The sequence below is a fragment of the Haliotis rufescens genome, unplaced genomic scaffold (genome assembly GCF_023055435.1).
Source record: "Haliotis rufescens isolate VD_foot unplaced genomic scaffold, xgHalRufe1.0.p SCAF_10, whole genome shotgun sequence".
NCBI classification, from domain to species: Eukaryota; Metazoa; Mollusca; class Gastropoda; order Lepetellida; family Haliotidae; genus Haliotis; species Haliotis rufescens.
Window position 1 is genome coordinate 5,885,982 of NW_025963780.1, and position 22,243 is coordinate 5,908,224.

The window sequence follows — 22,243 nt, forward strand, 5'->3', positions numbered from 1 at the left end:
ACGTGCATACAGAAGCCAAAGTGTGTGCTCCTGTGGTGGATTCTTGACCATGAGACCGCCTCCGTGGTCTAGTGGTAGAGCGTCCGCCTGGAGAGCGGAAGGTCCGGCGTTCGATCCCCGACCGCGTCATACCAAAAGACGTTAAAAGATGTTACTTGTTGTAACCCCGTCTGGCGCGCGGCATTAAGGGGACAAAACACGGACTGGTCGGCTCGGAGTCAGTATACTGTGTCTGAGTGGGGTATTCATGTTTAACTGCGGCATGGTATCTCAGTGAGCTAGCACTATAAATCGGCATCAGTCCGGACTAGTACAAGCAGCTACACAAACACACACACGTACATGCACGTCGCTATATAAGTGCAATAATCTTGGACGCGACGTTAAACCCCATTTCACCTCACCTCACCTTAACCATGAGCCCCGATCCGGTAGAAAAGGTCTTCAGCAACCCATGCTTGCCGTAAAAGGCGACTATGCTTGTCGTAAAAGGCGACTAACGGGATTGGGTGCTCAGGCTCGCTGACTTAGTTGATGCATGTCATCGTGGATTGATGCTCATGATGTCAATCACTGGATTGTCTGGTCCAGACTCGATTATTTACAGACCGCCAGATAGCTGGAATATTGCGGAGTGCGGCGTTAAACAACAAACAAACAAATACATCTTGACCAAGATCGGTATCGGGGCGGTAGTGTCATGGTGGGGGCAGTATCACCCCATGACAGACCTGATTTCATTTTTGTGAATGGACATTTGACTGACCAGCGGTTAGTTGACGAAATTTTGCATCCTGTCTTGTTCCATTCTCCAGAATTATCAACAGACATTTTGAGCTCCAAGATGGCAATGCCAGAACACTTCGTGTCCAGATCGTCAGTGTCTCTGACGATAGACATACGGACACTGGATTTGCCCGCTAAGTCCTCTGGCATGTCCCCAACAGAGAATCTGTTGGGTGTTCTCGGGTGCAGTGATGGCTCGAGACCCTGCAGACGCCAACTTGTGGTAGCTCTTCAGACGGAATGGCGGGTAATACCATATGCAACTATACGCCCGCTAATTGGCAGGATGCCATCAAGGCTTCGTGCGTGTATCGCCTGAAATTATGTGCACACCAGATTTATTAAATTAATTTTACAGACATTTATCGTCATGACACCTTCACCATCATTTCATCAGTTCCCTTATTTTTTGTCGGTAGTATATCATTATGTGTCACGTTGTAAGTAATAAGAAAAAGATGAAAAAAATGTATTTCAATTAATGTACATCGCTCGTGAATTTGTAGATAATCTTTAAATGTCAGGTGTTAGGAAGGACAGCTTTTTGTGTTGGGTTTCACAATTCTATAATCCAGGTTGTATAATGACTTTCTATATTAGAGCTCATGTGGGGATTCCTCCACGTGCCCAATTACACACTGTCAACCCCAACCCTCTTGCCTGTCTCCCAAGAAAGATTCCAGGGCAGACCTCAGTACCCCATGCCTGTCTCCCATGAAGATTTCCAGGGCAGATCTCAGTACCCCATGCCTGTCCTCCAAGAAAGATTCCAGGACAGACCTCAGTACCCCATGCCTGTCTCCCAAGAAAGATTCCAGGACAGACCTCAGTACCCCATGCCTGTCTCCAAGAAAGATTCCAGGGCAGACCTCAGTACCCCATGCCTGTCTCCAAAGAAAGATTCCAGGGCAGACCTCAGTACCCCATGCCTGTCTCCCAAGAAAGATTCCAGGACAGACCTCAGTACCCCATGCCTGTCTCCCAAGAAAGATTCCAGGACAGACCTCAGTACCCCATGCCTGTCTCCCAAGAAAGATTCCAGGACAGACCTCAGTACCCCATGCCTGTCTCCCAAGAAAGATTCCAGGGAAGACCTCAGTACCCATGCCTGTCTCCCCATGAAGATTCCAGGGCAGATCTCAGTACCCCATGCCTGTCTCCCAAGAAAGATTCCAGGACAGACCTCAGTACCCCATGCCTGTCCCCCCATGAAGATTCCAGGGCAGATCTCAGTACCCCATGCCTGTCTCCCAAGAAAGATTCCAGGACAGACCTCAGTACCCCATGCCTGTCTCCCAAGAAAGATTCCAGGGCAGAACTCAGTACCCCATGCCTGTCCACCCATGAAGATTCCAGGACAGTCATCAGTACCCCATGCCTGTCTCCCAAGAAAGATTCCAGGGCAGAACTCAGTACCCTATGCCTGTCCCCCCATGAAGATTCCAGGACAGTCATCAGTACCCCATGCCTGTCTCCCAAGAAAGATTCCAGGGCAGAACTCAGTACCCCATGCCTATCTCCCAAGAAAGATTCCAGGACAGACCTCAGTACCCCATGCCTGTCTCCCAAGAAAGATTCCAGGGAAGACCTCAGTACCCTATGCCTGTCCCCCCATGAAGATTCCAGGACAGTCATCAGTACCCCATGCCTGTCTCCCAAGAAAGATTCCAGGGCAGAACTCAGTACCCCATGCCTATCTCCCAAGAAAGATTCCAGGACAGACCTCAGTACCCCATGCCTGTCTCCCAAGAAAGATTCCAGGGAAGACCTCAGTACCCATGCCTGTCTCCCAAGAAAGATTCCAGGGCAGACCTCTGTTCCCCATGCCTGTCTCCCAAGAAAGATTCCAGGGCAGAACTCAGTACCCCATGCCTGTCCACCCATGAAGATTCCAGGGCAGACCTCAGTACCCTATGCCTGTCCCCCCATGAAGATTCCAGGACAGTCATCAGTACCCCATGCCTGTCTCCCAAGAAAGATTCCAGGACAGTCATCAGTACCCTATGCCTGTCCCCCCATGAAGATTCCAGGACAGTCATCAGTACCCCATGCCTGTCTCAAGAAAGATTCCAGGGCAGCAATGAAAACAAGACCGCTCTATATCTTCAAACCAAAAGGAAGAACTGTTTTATTACAAAGTTTGCAAAAGAAAATGACTTAAATGAGGCCAAATGGAAGTCAGGGCCCCTAGCTGCCACAGAAGCGGAGAAGGGAGGTGTTCTAGAAAATCGAAGAGGTTCAATCAGGGGGGCGATGGGTTTTGTCAGAGGAGGGTGGGTTGTTTTATATCCAAGCAGGGTGTTCTGTCAGTGGGGAGGGTACTGTCAGAGGGGAGGGTACTGTCAGAAGGGGAAGCTGCTGGGTTCTTTCAGGAGCAGTTCTTTCAGAAAGGAAGGGAGGTTACTAGCCTCCTCCTCTCAAATAAGGTATTAAATATATGTTACCAGTTCATCAAGTTTCTGAATTCAGAAATAAGTAAATTCAAAATTTTGAGACTTACAGTGACTGATGAACTGACAAATATATGAATATTGTCCATAAATATCACACACAGCACTTCATCTCTTAATACATCGTTGTTTAGTTAGTTGATTTGTTGTTTAACGCTGCACTCAGCAATATTCCAGCTGTATGACGGCTGTCTGCAAAATAATCAAGTCTGGACCAGACAATCCAGTGATTGACAACATGAGCATCAATCCACACATCAACCAAGTCAGCGAGTCTGACCACCCTATTCCATTAGTCGCCTCTTACGACAAGCATAGTCACCTTTAAGGGCAAGCATTGCCTGGGTTGCTGAAGACCAATTCTACCCCGGATCTTCATGGGCCTTTTCCCAAATGGACAGTATGATAATGACATAATGGCCATTATGATGATGACATAATGCATGTACAGTCAAGTCTCGTTAATATGACACTCGTTAATCCGACAATAATCTTTATCCGACACTAATGATGGGAACCGATTAAACAGTGCTATTTAGACCTATTAATTCTTTAAATAAACAAAACAGGATAGTTCGCGAAAGGTTGTTCTGACGTGACCTCTAATGTGATGTCCTCAGCGACAGTGAGAACTTGTATCTGATTTTGAGATAATCTAAGCATGTGATAAATCCTGTTTTCTTTATTTAAAGCATTAATTGTTTACTGTTAAGTAAGTTTATCTCTGCAGCCGTTGTAATATGCATCTACCAGCCGACTCGTCTCACATCAAAACACAGGCTGTGTACTCGCAGGCAGATGACCATTCAGTTCGCTGATAACTGTGTTGGATTAACGAGACTGATTACTTAGTGATTTTGGTAATTAATTGCAAATTAGGTGTGTCGGAGTCGAAGTGCAAGACTGTCGGATTAGTGGGTCTAAACAGCACTGACTTAATGGGTTCCCATCATTAGCGTCGGCTAAAGACAATTGTCAGATTAACGAGTGTCAGATAAACGAGACTTGACTAACATAATAGGGACACTTCCTTTTTCCCTTTTTTATTACGTTTGTATCATTATCTATAGTGTAGTTGTTCGATTTTCGATCACGAACATTGATAGTACTTAATTTCGTTTATCTGAGATACTCGTCAATCAAACAGAATCATAAGCAACCAACCATGGCGGATTTACAGGACTTGCCAGTACAATGCCTGTAATGACAAATAGTTTGTTTTCCTCCAAATCACACAAATTTGTCTATATGTAAACACAATAACTTCATGTCTCCCACAAGCTTGCATGTTTTTAAAGACTCATCCAAGCCCCCCGTTAAAGGGAGACTTGGTTCAGGAAAACTGGCAACCCCATGAAGTTCGATTCAAGTCATTCAACATGTTTAACACACAGTTTGTCTGCTGAATCTTATGATGTATATCTAGCAGCTATATTCTAATTAGAAAGACACAATGTCTCAGTTTCATGGCAAAAATTAATACATCCAGGTCTGCAGTGCTCCTGATAATGTTGGGAATTTTTAAGCCTGAAAAGGCTCCTGTTTGTTATTAAAATGTTGCTATGCAACGGATTTTGAATTTTGTGTGCATATTTGTAAGATTTATTTGCCAGATTTATTTTTCTTCTGAACACAGATTATCTTCAGCACGGTGACCTAGGTTGGACATTGGTACCAGATAGTCCCCTCTTCAAAAATGACCAGTTCCCATGTTGAAACTGCTGCTAGCTTCATCACAGGAGATCACGCTGTGTTTTTGGACATGATGAGACAATCTGTACATCACACATTCTTCATCACTGGAGTTGATGTGTATGCGGTGATGAGGCTGCAGTTTCTGTGCTTGATAGCTTCATCACAGGTGATGTATAGGTAGGTGAGGAGATGATGTGAATTTGTACATAAAACTTTCTTCTTCGTCAGCTGGGAGGTCCGAACATGTCAAGAGTTTGTGTCACTAGGATCAGATGATCCATGAAAGAATTCACGCTCACTCGCAGTTTCCTCGCCTCCGACGCCTCGAACATCCTGCAACAATAATTGTATACAGTAATGACCAGATTTGTTTAACTTAGATATCAGATCCGCCAACCCTAAATTACTAAAAATTGAAACAATAATAATTACATATTGTAATTTTTTTCTTCTGATACGATTCCAGAGGTAAATGAATATAAAAAATCCAAGGTGTCTAGCAAAGATAAAAGAACTGTTACTTTACTTAATAATAATATTTGATCAAATGCACCATATAGTTTCTGGGTACCTCATGTAAAAACAAAAATCATGAATAAATAATAATTTGATCAGATTTCCCAGAAACCATACTGTACCAATAGTTGAATTTTATACTCTTCCCAAGCTGAGGTGAGGTGAAATTGGGTTTAACGTCGCGTCCAAGATAATTGCACTTATATAGCGATGTGCATGTACGTGTATGTGTTTGTGTGGCTGCTTGTACTAGTCTGGACTGATGCCGATTTATAGTGCTAGCTCACTGAGATACCATGCTGCAGTTTAACATGAATACCCCACTCAGACACAGTATACTGACTCCGAGCCGACCAGTCCTTGTTTTAGTCCCTTCATGCCGAGCGCCAGACAGGGTAACAACAAGTACCATCTTTTAACGTCTTTTGGTATGACGCGGCCGGGGATCGAACCCCGGACCTTCCGCTCTCCAGGCGGACGCTCTACCACTAGACCACGGAGGCGGTCCTCTTGCCAAGGGCAGAAGGAGTAAACTTTATAAATGACAGCTCCCTGCTCTTCACCTTGTGTTCTATATATATTAGATAGCTTCGCAATAAATGGCAAAGAACAATAATGGTGAGTGTGAGTGACTGAGTTGGGTTTAACGCCGCTTTTAACAGTATTCCAGTTTACCACTTCGGTGAAACCCACGAGCACGGGTATGGTGCTGACAAACCTAGAAACATAATCAGGGTGAACCGGGATTCAAACCCACAATCATAGGTTTCTGGCGCCTTAGACGACTGGGCCACCCGTGCCCCCTGCAAAGAACAATAAAGAACGAAACATGGTTTATTTCATGATAAAGCATTGTTCTATCATGACGTCATTTTCTGGTGATTCAAATATGGGCAACTTGAAGATGTCATTTATTTTTGAGAGGGAGTGAGTGAGTGAGTTGGGTTTAACGCCGCTTTTAACAGTATTCCAGTTATATCATGGCGTGTCAGCTTGATGTGGGAGGAAAGCCCGAAGTGATGCAGGTCTCAGATGTTTACCACTTTGGTGAAACCCACGAGCACGGGTATGGTGCTGATAAACCTAGAAACGTAATCGGGGTGAACCGGGATTCGAACCCACAATCATAGGTTTCTGGCGTGTCCATGGGATGCAACTCTGCACAGCGAATTGCGGCGCCTTAGACGACTGGTCCACCCGTGCCCCCTTTTTGAGAGGGAACTTGGAAGTGTCTGTTGAGTTGTTCCCCATAGATGTAGCTGAGCTACAGATATAAACACAATTGCCGAACGATCACATCCAAAAGTGGGAGTGAAATGACAATCATTAGGAAAAAAGGTACAGATAATCAATGTGAGGATGGTGAGAATATGCAGGATATATAAAACTTAACCCTCCTGTTCGAAAAATGGACTTGTCCGACATTTCCGATGTCGGGTTCTATTCAGGGAGTTATCATTATTAAAATTTGGGAAAATATCTTCAAAGCTTTTAAATTTTACCAACATCCTTAAAGAGGCTATGCGTGATGTTGATATCTCATTTAAGAAATAAACGACTTGTGGTCGCTGTTTATCGTACAATGAAACACTGCAGGGAGACTAAACCACTTGGGGCTGCACTCCTCATGTTTTACTCTCCCTTTAGGGCTTTATTGAACAATAAACAACTCCCTCTCATCATTTATTTATTAAATATCAAAACTTCCAGAGAAGTAGCAAATAGTCCACGGCCCTGTTTCCCATAGTGATCAAAAAGCTACGACAATCGTAACTCCCAAACATTAACACAGACCTACGACAGTCCTGGCACTGTGATCGCTTTGTGGAACAAGGCCCCGGGATTTATCTCAACAAAAGGGGATATGAAACCCTGGAAAATCAAAATTATCAAGGATAACAAACCATCAAATACATAACATGGCCTTACACATTCAAGATGTTCCCCTTCAGAGAGAGGGTCCGCCGGACTCCTCCCCGCCGTGGTTCCTCGTCAACACTGAGTGTCCCATGAGCTATCTCGGCCTGCCTCGGAGTCGGGAACGGCACCTTCAGATCACTTGTATTGTCAAGGACAAACCATACAGTTTTCAATCAAAGTTTACCTGAATATATTGTTCCACATTGTACAAGACTATTGCAATAGGTTTGCTCACAACACATTCTAATTACAATTAGATATTTTACTTCCAAACAATACCACTTCATAGTGGGATGCACGAGGTAAACCCCAAGTGAACTTTGTCCAATCTAAATGAAGGACCAGTGGGGTTTTGAACCAATCAGATGTTGGCGTTCTTAAAAAATTTAGCTTCATTTTTATAACCACTTTTATTCAGAATTTTGATTTGTACAAAAGACGACCCACACAGAACACAAATATTCCTTCAATGGTCTTTATTATCTACATTCGGAACTGTCATTTTAATTTATTTCATGATAATGAAATCAGACATGCTGGTTTTATTGCTCATAGCAAGAGTCATTGTATCCAGGTAAACAATTCATATTATGAAATAAATACATGCGACCGTAGAGAATATCAAATATTCACCTAATCATTATCTTTATTGACACAAAATAGCATACAAACATATGAAAGTGGTGCCATTTTTGTCTGGAAAAAGTTCCAGTTTTGGTCAGGTCCTTGTCCGTCAGTCAAGGATGTTTTGAATCTGTGCAATTTCAGCTAGAGCTCTGATGTAAAAACCAAGTCAGCCAAGTTTTGGACATAACTCATGACATGAATCTCAAGTCATGATCAAGCTCATGATTAAGTGTCATGTATTCATGTTTGTTGCAGTAGACACAGTTTATGGAAAACAACTTCTTTAGTTTACTGTAATGGCAACCTTTCGCTTAAGATCCTTACACTGTTGTCAAGCAAGGCAATGGTATATTATAAGAATCTATACTGAAACATCGCCATTACAGTTAAATAAAAAAGTTGTTATCCATAAATTGTATCTATTTTGTCATCCATCAACTTCTAAGAGTGAGTTGGGTTTAATGCCGCATTTAACAGTATTCCAGCTATATCATGGCGTGTCGTTTAATGTGGGAGGAAAGACTGAAGTGATGCGGGGATGTTGCTGACAAACCTAGAAACATAATTGGGGCAAACCGGGATTCGGACCCACAATCATACGTTTCTGGCATGCACAAGGGACGCAACACTGCAAAGCGAATCGCGGCGCCTTAGACGACTGGGCCACCCATGCCCCCTCAACTTCTAAGAAATGCCTATCAAACAATTCAAATTTGTTGTTCAATGAGAACAAAGAACAATTTCCTTTGGCATGCAATGTATCAATGGCAAGACTTCAGCTTACCAGGTGCAGCTTATACAGCTAATTTGCTTCAGCTGGCTCACACTTCACAGATCTAATGTGCCTCTCAATCCTAAGGGTTAGTTGTGTCAGGGTTAGGTTATGTTACCCCTTCCCTTTCCTTAGCCGTTGGATCCCCTTTCCTGATCAAGAACATGGTAAGGCCCCCCCTTCCCGATCAAACACCTCAGAACTCCAAAAAAGCTTTTGGTGTTGTGGGTATTAGATAAGCTTTTGGTGGTGGGTATTTTACCCATGCATTTTAAAATCATTGGGTATCAGTAATTCTATCTGGGTATTCAAACTTTTGTTACCCACTAGTTTTTACACAAGTGGGTATTTAAGTTAAATATCTAAAACACTATTCATCTAGTCCCTGCAAACTGGTGTCGTGTGGTTTGAGAGCTTTATAGGACTCCAAAATACCACAATACTTCCACAAGAAAGTGTGATGGCAAATGATAATGATGTAACTGTCATCGTGGAGTTTGGCAAGGTTGACGGAATGCCCGTTTATAATTTCAAAATAAGTTGCTGATTGCTAATCGAATACTCAGGGTTACTTCACAATATTTTGATGATACACACAAGTTTTATTTTTGTAGCGTATCTGTAATGTTCGTTCCTTATTTGATCATGTTGATACGCTTGGATTTTATTTTACTGCATTTCTGATGCGTATTTATTTGGAGCACATGCGTGTGGAACAAAGTTTCAATGATTCAAAGCAATCAACTTGCATACAGTAAGCTACAGTTATAACGAACTCAAAGGGACCACTAATTGTAATTTGTTATAACCGTAGTTCGTCATAAGCATTTGACAGCACATATACAGCAAATGGACGGACCCAGAAATAGTTTCTTATATCCGTCAGTTCGTTATAAATGTGTTCGTTATAAATGTAGTTTACAGTATTTGGTTTAGGCTTAGGGAACATAATCGCTAGGAAATTCATAACGGACCTAAAACACTTGAGAAATCTGGGGAAACAAAAATTCCCAGTTTTGAAATAAACATTCTTTTAAAAAACTGTTACATGGGAATAATTCGCAGAGAAAAAAAAGTACAAAGGGACATTTTCAGTACAGTAACAAACACTCTTTGACACTGATCACTAGCTAAACAAGCACTAAGTATTCATGGTATTTGTGAATGCACCCTGGTCCAGTTTAACTCATTAGACCTGCCAACCTTCAAGGTGGCAAAGGGAATTCGATCCTCCAACTTGAAATCTGACGAAAGTGCTTCTCCAGCAATGTAGATAAACATAAATAAACGTGTTCTCTACGATGCTGTGTCCGATTGACTAGTCCAGTCGTCAGTCAGAGAGCCGTGAGGGGCAAGCCGTGAAGCCGATTCAAGACACTGCGGGTCGGTTGATCGTCTCGTCACCCCATTACGGCATCAGATGACGGGATAAGCTAAGCGTGAACTAATTCGCGCGGCGGTAGACGTACCCCTTGTCTAATTTACTAACATAACGCCAAAGGGATACACACTGAGATTTCCTTCCATATCGTCAAACGTTTATCAGTAAACGTACAGACTTGTTTTCATTTTGCCATGTGCAAGTCAATGAGGAAGTGATGTAAACCGGAAGTATTGTAGAATACTATTTCCCAACCAACACCCATTAGTGTATATTTGAAACATAAGGTGTCAGCCGTTACTTCAATAATATCTGTTAGATTTGGGGTATTTTTGAAATTACTCTTTTCATAAAAGAACCGTAATAGTAATGTCATTTTCTACGTAGTGATTGGGATAGAAAAAGGGGAACTCCTTCATGCGATTGTATATTCGCTGTTCGAAATGAGACATAAAAATTATATTGCAAAACCATGCATTCCTTTTTTTGTGGTCGATTAAAAGATCGTAAACTAATGTTAAAGTGAAATATATTGTTATATGAAATAAAAGAAACTTACTGCTTGGGTTGTGCATTTGAATTATGAAGTGAACAAGTCATATTCCTTCATTTATAATGGAAGCTTGACGTCATATGCAATTTTGTGGACCATAAATATGTGTCACATTGTGACTGTTTGAGTCGGCGAAACCGGGTGCAGGATGTTGAGGTAAGATTACTAATAAGTGTCCATGGCTGAGGGAGGTAACTGAACCGTCTTAACTGGTTCCACTGTTGGTTCGCTTAGCGCCTTTACTCGTGTAAGTAGACAGGATCCCAGCCCGCCGTATCTCGTCGGAGAAAGAGGTGCTGTTCAAATGAGTACATGCCAAAACGGCCCCAAGATGTCCAAAAAGACCAAGGAAGAACAACGCTGGGTGATGTGATGGAAATTTAAGATAATATATGATTCATATATTTATATGATTTATCACAACTATATGTGGGGGATGGGCATGAAAATTGACACAGTTCTGTTTTATCAAATTAAAAAAATCATAAACTTGAACATTATGGAGGGATCAGCTACATGTGATACAGCCCTTAGACCAATCTCACTCACCTACACATAATACATGACCAGTCCTACATTAGTTTAGTTGACGTATACAACAATATTGGATATAATAAGTTACAAGTGTAATAGTTTCTTATCTACTCTAGGCTTATATTTGTTTTATATTTATTAGACCGCCTCCGTGGTCTAGTGGTAGAGCGTCAGCCCGGAGCGCGGAGGGTCCCGGGTTCGATCCCCGGACGCGTCATACCAAAAGACGTTAAAAGATGGCACTTGTTGTTACCCTGTCTGGCGCTCGGCATTAAGGGTCTAAAGCAAGTACTAGTCCGCTCGGAGTCTGTATACTGTGTCTGAGTGGGGTATTCATGTTAAACTATCAATGCAGGGTTACGGGTGGCCGCAAAGAGTTGCGTTCCTTATGCGTGCCAGAAATCTATATATGAAAGCTCGAATTCGCCATGCTTGTATATAGTTCTAGGTTAGTCAGCACCCTACCCACTTCTCGTGAGTATCACCACAGTGGTATCTAGGACCTGTGCCGCTTCCTCCCGTACCTGATATAAGTAAGTCTGTTTAAAAGCAGCGTTAACACCACCCCACATATTCACTCACTTATCACCTCTGGAGACAATGGCCTTTTTCTAGACTAACATCTGGTCACTGAAATGAACAAATCGTACAGAACAAAAATAGTTAAATTATCTTAATAAAAATAAAAATTTAATAAAACGTAGCCCAGAGACTCTCTTCACTTTCTGAATACTGATATCAATACTGCAGAAACCTAGACTTGCCAAACATTATAGACTTGCATGGGATGTATTTGATATATTTGTATCAGGGTTCGAAGACAGACTAGCCTTTTTGTCAGGCAAGTTGGGCGACATGTTGACGCAGTGCCGTTTTAGCCTGATCCCGTAGTCGCGATGACTACTCCTAGAGGGGTGGGATCGGGTCTACTCTATAATTCCGTTGGTCAACTGGTACGTTAAACGTTAAGTAGCATTAATCGCTGTAATATTACGCAAAACCAGCTGAAGGCGAAGGCCATACCTATATCACGAAGACAGCTGCTAGGAAGCTAGAACACATGACTAACGCATGCCCATCTGTCAATTAGTCCACTTCCGGTAGCTCGTGTCAACAGCAAGTGGAATTTACGCAAGTTTATTTATTGTCAAACCGAGAAATCCCCGGGTTTTCTAGACATGATTTTGTGGACCAGGAACCAGAAACATGTATTGTAGATGACTGGAGGCAGTTTTCGTTTCTTAAACTGGTTTGAGTGACTTTGTAGTATACAACAGACTGCTCAAAATGGGTATTTTGTTCTCAAAGCTTTGGAGTTTGTTCACAAATGAAGGTAAGTTTCAAAGACATTCTTGAAATATTTTCCATGTAAAAACAAGAACTGATGTTTATCTACACGCGTATCTACGTTTCATCCATGTCAGTTGATTTCATTATGGGGAAATTGAGTAGTTTCTGTATGTCGCAGACATTTGACACAATACTTATATAAAAACCCAAAAGTCAAATGATATATATAGGCCCAAATCACGTTTGTTTCTGTTTTGTTACATCCATAATCGACCTCTACCTGTCAAATTGAAACACACAAATTATTTTCTAGTTTCACCTCAACTTACATTGAATGAGTGTTGAATAGTGATGATTGGGTACCCTCTACTTCTGCAAAAGATGTTTACCCAGGTCCCTTGTACTCTTAATACTTATTGTGTGACCGTAAATGAAGATTATAGTCAGATTAGCTCGAAAAACTGTCATAACCATTATCATGATTATTGGTCTGGCACATTTTAATCTGTCATTAACCAACCTTGTTTCCTGTGGACTGCTATCTGTCTACTACTTATATTGCACACCTTTTTCCATCAAAATCCAAACCCCGTCAAAGAAATGCCGATTTAATGTTTTCAACATCATGATGGTAACACAAGTTAGTTGTATTCATGCTGGTCTATTTTATTACATCTTTTCATCATGTTCATGTTGACTGGTGGTTCAAGTTGTAATAGCTATGGCGTCAGACTGTGGTCAGTGGAGCGTGACGTGAGTTTGTCTTCACCCTGTTGACAGGTATAAAGTAACAAGGCATGTGACCTAATTGTACTTTGTCAACTGTAGGAGTGGCTTTACCTTTTAAATGAGGCATAGGACTATAAAGATCTGTGGGCATGATGGCTATCAGTATTTAAAAAAAACATGAAAGTCAGGGGGCCCTTGTCATAACCCCATTGTTAAAACTAGGATATTTAAGGTTCCTAGATTCAAATATCATAGAAGACCTCATGGATGCCATGATCCACCTTATTTTCAAACACTGATGTCAATGTTGCTTCTTCACTATACATTCCACTCTTGTTGAACCTAAATTCAAGGGACAAAACCCCAAACATCTCTTTATACTGTATGTCTGGAGTATGTATGTGTAGGGTATGTACACTCTCAATACCTCTAAGGCATATTTACCTTATTACATCACTGATCCCTATGTTAGGTGTAATTTGTCATGCTTTCTTAGGCTTGATGTCATCAAACTGTGGGTCACTAACTTCCAAGATTATGTACACATGTTCCTATTAAGTTTTACACCATTCATTTATGTGACACTGGCAGCAGACTGGCCTATTTTTCAACTTTGTTGAATGTATGGGTCCAGAGTGCAACCTGGTTTTGTCGTGTGCAGCTAGGTTTTTATGCCAACATGCACCTGGTGCAAGTTAGATCAAGTTCCTTAAATCGAGCCCTAAATGTTTTGTCTTGATTGGTTTGCTTTGAACAACACTGCCATCACAATCGTGTGAGGTGTGAGACCCGTCAAAATCCGGGGTAGAATAGGTCTTCAGCAACCCATGCTTGCCGTAAAAGGCGACTATGCTTGTCGTAACAGGCGACTAACGGGATCAGGTAGTCAGGCTCTCTGACTTGGTTGATGTATGTCATCGATCCCATTTGAGTGGATTGATGCTCATGATATTAATCACTGGATTGTCTGGTCCAGACCCGATTATTTACAGAACGTCATACATTTAAGGTAAGAATCAATACTTTTTACTCTGTGTGCGATTGTGATTGTTTCTTGTATCCAGAAGTAAAGAGTTGCGATCCACTGATGCATCAGTGTATCGTCCCACTACTAGTTATATCGAACTCAAAGGGATCACTAATTTTAGTTTGTTATACATGTTATAACTGTAGTTTGTTATAAGCATATGTACAGCATATGTATAACATGGTATAACAAATGGTCAGGACCAAACAATAGGTTTGTTATACCCGTCAGTTCTTTTTGCATGTTCGTTATAAACATAGTTTACTGTAGTTTCGGAAGTATTGAATATTGTGTATCTAGGTTAACAATCAAGGAAAGGTGATTGTTTGAGCAGCAGTTTTATACAGCTAATCCTTGTCTAAAATGTTCTGAAAGTCATTCAACATTTCTCAAGGCTCCTAGTAAATGTATGTTTCCAAAAATGTCTGCATAAGTGCCTTAGCCATCAGTAGCTAACATGAAGTACTCAATGGTAACCTTAAACCTCCAGTTGTTCCGTGTCTCCACATCCTTAATTACATGTATCTCCACATTACTCAACATTGTCCTGCACCATGACTGTGGAATTTATAAATTTTAGGTATTTTTTTTACTAAAAGCCTAGGCAAGTCTAGATTAAACTAACCAAGTCTAGTTTGCTTGATATGGAAACAGCAGAAGAGGAAAGGTGCTTTTGAAGAATTTACAAAAGATTATTTTAAAGACATGTTTTCATTGATTAAGTGTTAGTCTATCGTCAACACTGGTGAAGATGTTTTCCTGAGTACACAGACTTGAGGAAAGTTTCCTGTACAAGATGTTTAGTTGTGTACTCGTTATATCGCACTGGTTCCCATGATAAACGAACAGTGTAATTTGATGAGATGTCTGTTTTGTCATCATGTCTTGATCTGGAATCAATGTGAAACTATGTCAGTGAATAGGTCAGTATTAAAATGAATTTAATTTTAATCAAGATAATTAAACATTTTACAACTGTCAAAAACTTCAAAATCAGTGCTATTTGCTGTGTGAAGCAGGTTCCCTGAAACACATCTGTTTTAAATGTCCTCCTAAATCATGTGAATTAGCACTGGCAACAATGGTATTCCTAATCGTTCCCTTGAATCAACCCATCCCAGTCTCTCTCATGACCCAGCACTGGACATTGGCTATTGTCCCACTACAAAGTATGCCCAGAGGAAATATGTCAACATGGTCAAAGTGCTGTTGACCATGTAATTGACCACATTATACGCCCAAATCAAGGTCATGATAAATGGTCTGGTGGTTGTCCAGCCTTGATAACAAGGACATGTAGTTGTTGATCTGGGAACTGTGGTCCATGTGATGTCAAGAAGGAATTTGTCTCCTTCTGGGCCCTGTTCCACAAAGATGATCGTAAACCCAAACTTTAACTTTGCTACGATAGCTTGTACACTTGTTCATGGCTGATCCTTGGTGCTTGTGTTAAACTGTTGTCTGACTATTCATGGCTGACCCATGGTGCCTGTGTTAAACTGTTGTCTGACTATTCACGAAGATGATCGTAAACCCAAACTTTAACTTTGCTACGATAGCTTGGTGGAACGGGGCCTTGGAAAACTTCTCTGTGGGTTACCATGGTAACTGTTAGTGTTCAGTGTGTGAAAAATTTATTTGAATACCGGTATCAATAATTTATTTGTGAAATTGACATTTTCACCTTAGATCATGTAGTAAGGTCATGGTTTGATTTTGTTAGCATGACTCAAACTACAGGAAGTTATATGTTTGAAATTATGATTGGTTGGGCTTGAGGCTAATTTTTGTTGTTGTGTTGTTTAATGCAGCACTTAGACTGCAGTATTCCAGCTTTGTGATGGTGGCCAGTGAATTATCAAGTCTGGACCAGACAGTTTAACACCAGACCCGTGTTGAGCTGTTGTCCAACTATTTATGACTGATCCTTGGTGCTTGTGTGAAACTGTTGTCCAACTCTTCGTGGTTGACCAATGGTGCCGAACCTGTGTTAAACTTTTGTGTGACTACTCAAGGTTGACTATTCATGGCTGACCCATGGTGCCTGTGTTACTGTTGTCTGACTATTCATGGCTGACTGTTGGTGCCTGTGTTAAACTGTTGTCTGACTATTCATGGCTGACCCATGGTGCCTGTGTTAAACTGTTTTCTGACTCTTCATGGCTGACCCATGGTGCCTGTGTTAAACTGTTTTCTGACTCTTCATGGCTGGCCCATGGTGCCTGTGTTAAACTGTAGTCTGACTATTCATGGCTGGCCCATGGTGCCTGTGTTAAACTGTTGTCTGTCTATTCACGGCTGACCTACATGCCTGTGTTAGATTGTTGTCTGTCTATTCACGGCTGTCACCCATAGTGCCTGTTTAGCTGTTGTCTAACTATTCATGGCTGACACTGCTGATATGTGATAGCACCATAAGTCTGTGACAACATGTTTTATGTATCTAACATCTGTAGCCAAGCTGACTATTCAGGTGGTTATTGTGTCAGCCTCTGTCAACATGGTTTCTCACAGAGTCTGTATGCATGGGATGACAAGCATGTGACATATTGATGATCTGTGAGTCTACTACAGATGTAAAATGAAACTTAAGTGTTCAGATGCCATGTCTATGTAAAGCAGTAATGGTATCTCACTCTCAGTTCTATAACCATGCTAACAGTACTGCTCCAATATGCCCCAATGACCAATCTCTTAGTAATCTTTATGAACGCTGACAGGATTTGCATGATGCAGAAATGTGCGTCAAATACGCACAAATGTATGGTATGACGCAGAAAAAAATATATTGCATCCTGAGCGACAAACTGTAATTTTATTGTACCCAATTCTTGCCAAGAAACATTAGGGCCCTGTAATTAAACTTAAAGTAATTATCAAATCTTACACTAATACAGTACAGTACACTACACTGATGCATCGGTGGATCGCGATTCTTTACTTCTCGATACAAGTATCGATCACAATCGCACAATCGAAAGTAAAAATTATTCATTTACCTTAAATGTATTCTTTAATATATGTTACACCAAACACTTAGATAACTAGTGAAAACGAGCAGTGAAAATGTAAGTATTTTCGCCCATTGTGCCATACTAACTCTGCCAACTGTAAATCGTTAGTGTATTGTGATATGTATGGGATCGCATTGTTAGTGTATCGGTCCCGGCCCTAGCTGCAACATTTTATTACTGATCCTCTGGGCCCCTAGTTTTGTAGGTCATGGTAAAACCCTGTTACAAAAATCAACAAAGTCCTAGCCACATACCAAGGAAATTTTACATGGCATTCCATATTTTTTATTTTATTGTCTGTATTTTACAGATCTTTTTACAGAAAACGCAGCAGTGTTAAAGGGGTATATGTCTGTCTAATCATGCTAATAGCTGGTATAAAATAATCTGTTGATAAAACCAATTTATCAATAAATTTAATATGTGCATTGTTTTCATAAACAGTCCCACTTGTTAATTTTCTAGGTGCCTGAGACACTTAACATCACGAATACATTATGTCAATCTGACATTATTATGAAAAGGGTCAACATGGCTTGTATTTCCATCATCGTTTAAGACATTTTTAAACTGTCTCTATCATCATGTCAATGTTAAATAAAACATTTGTTTTAAGTATTCTGACTTTTAACTTCACCAGCTGGTACAGAAACCTGTCTGTTTGCAACGGAACCGAAATCTGTAACACGGTGAACCAAATCATCGGCATCCCTCTACAGGACATCGGCAGTATTCATGAGCAGTAAATAGTTAATAGGGCAAATAATATGCTAAGCGATATCTCACGATTATATTCAGAGTATCAACTTCTTTTACGACCATGATTGTCGATGTTGGGGACAAATAGGCCTGAATTCATTCATACCAGCTACTACCAGGTTTTTGTGATAAATTTTGTGATAAATAATTGTTGCCCATTTTTTCACGAGCACCACATTTAATGTGATGTTTGCATGGTTTGTGGTGTTCTGTCTATTTGTGTGTGTGTTTATCAATAAGCTGAGACCTTGTGCTGATGTAACCTAACCCAAATTTCCTTGGGATAATAAAGTGTTATCTTATCTGAGTAGAGGCATACGTAGGTTTGGCCCATTTTCTCCACATTTCCATTACGTTGTATCGATCAGAGCACATACACGGGGAAGCTTGTGTCGTGTTTCTCTCCATACTCCAGCCTTGATAACCAATACAAGTGTCACAGCATGTTATGTCATTATTTCCTCGGATGTACAATGCCTGATGCTGCACATTGATCAGTCTCAGCTAACACTGCTTACATCAACATGACCTGATAATGTCTGACTGGATTATTTACCACTATGAGAGATGGCTTGTTATTGTACACCTTGTATTGCTGTATTGAGCTCAGTTTGATATGCCAGCGGTAGAAATTAACCTGAAACATTTACTATCCAAATAGTGATCAGTGTTCCTGTTTACCGGTAATTACCAGTTTTTACTGGTAATATTAGGCTTTGATGTAATTCATGTGACTGCCAGTCCCTGTGGGCCGGCAAATAAAGTACCTTATAAATCTTTATTGTTGAACAAACTATCGGTGATATTCATATGAGTACATTTTTCGTCAGCTTGTCTGTTACCATCAGGGTTTCCCCTTGTCTATTTCTAGGTTCAATATCCATTTGTAGCAACTTCGTCTTGAAATATAAAAAAACCCCGAGAAATTTGTGACTGAAATTTGTGTGAATGACGTATAGATCTAACTAAGTTACTTCAGAGATGACATCTGTGCACTGAACATGATGTTGAAAGAATTAAAACCAAAAAGCTTTTATGCGTTTTTTATTTGTTGAAAGTTGGTCCTGGCAAAAATATGGCGGGACTGGTACCAGTAATTTTTTAGAGTTGCCAGTCCCCCAAGCATATATATATATATATACACAGGTAATCCCCCTTCAAAAAGCAACTAGCCCTTAGATACCCTTAGCATGAGGGAAATGTGCTTGAAATGTGCTTGGGCTATCTAGCTGGTGCTTATTTCTATCCCTGCATTACAGCACCACCTAAAAAGTCGGAATGTTACCACCTCTGGGAATACTTAATGAGGTAGCCATCGAGTAGCAATTACACTAATGGTTTGAGTGTCTTTGTGTAACAAAACACAGGCCTCTATATAATGTTTGCCAGAGCTCCACGTGAGCCATGTATTTATGCAAAATCATGATTAAGCAATTATTTTTGAGTTGTTAGCGTACAAATATGTATGAAAATTTCAGAAACCCATTAGTATAACTACATAATTAACAATTCTTCACTGATCTTTAATTAACGACCAAATAGAGTCATTACACATATGTAGTATCCATGAGGTTTAATACTGTAAATAATGCATAGAAAAGTCTCTATGTTTTCTTATTATATAGACATGTATTTGGCCATCTTCCTGAGGCAATGGATTTAACTGATGGTAAAAGTCAAATCCAAATCGTGTAACGAAATCGTCATCCGGTTCCTAAACAACATGGTGACCGCTGTTCAGATTTCGGTCGATTGCAGGGTTTGTGTACCGTCAAATTGGCGTCGACGGATATTTACCAAATCTTTTTCATGTTTTTAATCAAGTTGCACAAGTGATTTGATACACTTGTGTCTTCTTTGTATGCTTTATTGAACTTTGACTTGAAGTAAAATGGGGTTTGACGTCACATTCAAGATTATTGCACTTATATTGCAACGTGGGTCAAACCATTGACCTTCTGCTCTCCTATCCATTAGATCACGGAATTGGTCTTTTACATTTTGCAAATCTTTGACTGTTTAGACATGCTCAGTGCCATCACAGGGATAGAAAGTTTTGTTAACCTGTTAGCCAGGGTCAGAATGTCTTATATGAATCGTCAAGAAATCCTGACGACTAGTAGAACTAGAAGTTCAGGCTTTTGGAGTGAGTGAGTGAGTGTGGTTTTACACTGCTTCCAGCAATATTCCAGTAATATCATGGTGGGGGACACCAGAAATGGGCTTCACACATTGTACCCAAGTGGGGAATTGAACCTGGGTCTTTGGCAAACCATTGTTCCAACCACTGCCCCATCAGGCTTTTAGAGGGTTGTGCTCAGTTGCTATTTGGGATAACAGGATAATAAACGTTTCATGTCCATTTCTTTTGTCATATCTGTCATTCCTATGTCAATATTTGTTTTGACGGTTGAAGGAAAATTATGTCATATTATTCAGTTGCAAAGATAGATGACTTAAAATAAGTTAAATGTTAATTCAACGACACGCACCTTGCCCAAGTGTCAAGCTTCCACTTAATTATATTATGTAATTATTGTAAGATCTTATTGAGGCTAATTGGCACCTCTGGTGTGAAGATGTTAATCCCCTACTGGTGGGGCTCATTATCTGCCTGGTTCTCAGGGCGAGGGGAGGTGTGCTAATCATCCTTGTGTAGTGAGGAAGCCATTAGTGTCCTCACACACCCAGACAAAGGTCCTTGCCGGGGTGTAACACCTGGCGACTGACCCTGAGGCTTATTGACTTGGCTGTTATACAGATACTGAGTGAGTGGAGAGGTTCATAATGGGAAGTACCAAGTAGCAAAGAGTTGGGGGGGGGGGGGGGGGGGGGTGTGTGTAGGTAGGTAGGTCATGCAGGGTGGGAAAGGTGAATAAACAGGTAGTGGGGTGTGAGGAGGATTTTTTTAGGGAGGAGTGTGTGTAGAAGCGAGGGGAGTCAGGGATACAGCAAGGTGTTTGTTTTGTTTGTTGTTTAACGCTGCACTCAGCAATGTTCTAGCTATATGACGTCCGTCTGTATATAATTGAGTCTGGACCAGACAATCCTGTGACTGATATCATGAGCATTGTTATAAGCAATTAGGATACAATGACATGCATCAACCATGTCAGCGATTTTTACCACCCGATTCCGTTAGTCTCCTGTTACGACAAGCATAGTTGCCTTTCGAGGCAAACATGGGTTGCAGAAGACCTATTCTCTAGTGGGATCTTCATGGGAATAGCAGAGTGGATGAACAGGTGAAAAGCTAAATGGGGGATGAATGATGTGGGAGGTAGTGAATGTTATTTATGCACCTCCATTGAGGTACTGATTCAGCAGGACCTTGTTAATCTGGCCAGTTGAGTTCTCGGCCTATCCTGATTAACAGGGGCTCACTGTACAGAGGTGAATCAGTTCAGAGTTATCAGTTTCAGATTCGGGGTCTAGGGATCCATAACCCACACAACTTTTACTTTATGCATGGCTTCTGTAAAAACTGAGCATCCACACAGGAACTCTATAATCTGCAATCCAAAATTGTTGAGGAAAAAAAAGTGTCCATGCTACTGTTGATGTTTACAGTTAGTGACACAACAAAGCTGAAGGATGCTGATGTAATGTTGAGGGCGTTCATCTTGAGGTCGTTGCCCCGCCACAGGAAATCAGGACCGCCTGTTGCACAAAGACCTCTCTCTCACTCCTGATAATGTTGACAGTTGTTGTTGTATCCATGTCATGAAGCTTGGCCCTCAGCCTGGGGGCTGAGTTAGGGAGTTATTTATAGCACGGTACATCAGGTCATCAATTAACCCCTGGGCAGACATGACAACAAGATTAATATGTGCTCCGCTTTTCATAGGGATTATACTTATCTTATCTTTCCATGGCACACAAAACTTATTCTTATAATATGTCAAGTGAATATTTAAATAGGATGACATACCTGATTATTTCTATCAAAAGTGGAGTAATATATTTCTCAGAGAGACATTGAAAATTATTTTCAGTAATTCATTTTATTTTTTGCTTCATGCTCTTTTACTCGTTCACATCAATTGTTCGATTGATTGTGCAGCAGCCTCAATCGTGCCTGTGTCAGCATGACATTATATACGTAATATGAACATGTCGCACGTCTTCCCATTATTCAGTAATGGATAGCCCAATTGTGTCGGTCAATGCTCATGATATCAATCACTGGA

General features: G+C 40.9%; 2 protein-coding genes across 2 annotated transcripts in view; one reads left to right on the top strand and one right to left on the bottom strand.

Annotated features, from left to right (window-relative positions):
• Nucleotides 1–4,339: 4,339 nt before the first annotated feature.
• LOC124148059 (EKC/KEOPS complex subunit LAGE3-like) lies at nucleotides 4,340–10,389 on the bottom strand. The gene is made up of 3 exons (XM_046518989.2): nucleotides 10,274–10,389; nucleotides 7,377–7,505; nucleotides 4,340–5,264 (listed from the first exon to the last, which is right to left on the bottom strand). Exons 1-3 carry the CDS (start codon nucleotides 10,291–10,293, stop codon nucleotides 5,156–5,158), a joined length of 258 nt encoding a protein of 85 aa, XP_046374945.1. The 5' UTR covers nucleotides 10,294–10,389; the 3' UTR covers nucleotides 4,340–5,155.
• Nucleotides 10,390–12,306: 1,917 nt separating this feature from the next.
• Nucleotides 12,307–22,243, top strand: part of LOC124148060 (ADP-ribosylation factor-like protein 5B) — a 37,837-nt gene continuing 27,900 nt past the window's right edge. Inside the window, exon 1 of the mRNA XM_046518990.2 lies at nucleotides 12,307–12,567. Within this exon, the coding sequence (XP_046374946.1) occupies nucleotides 12,522–12,567 (46 nt within the window). The 5' untranslated portion in view covers nucleotides 12,307–12,521. The remainder of the gene's footprint in view (nucleotides 12,568–22,243) is intronic.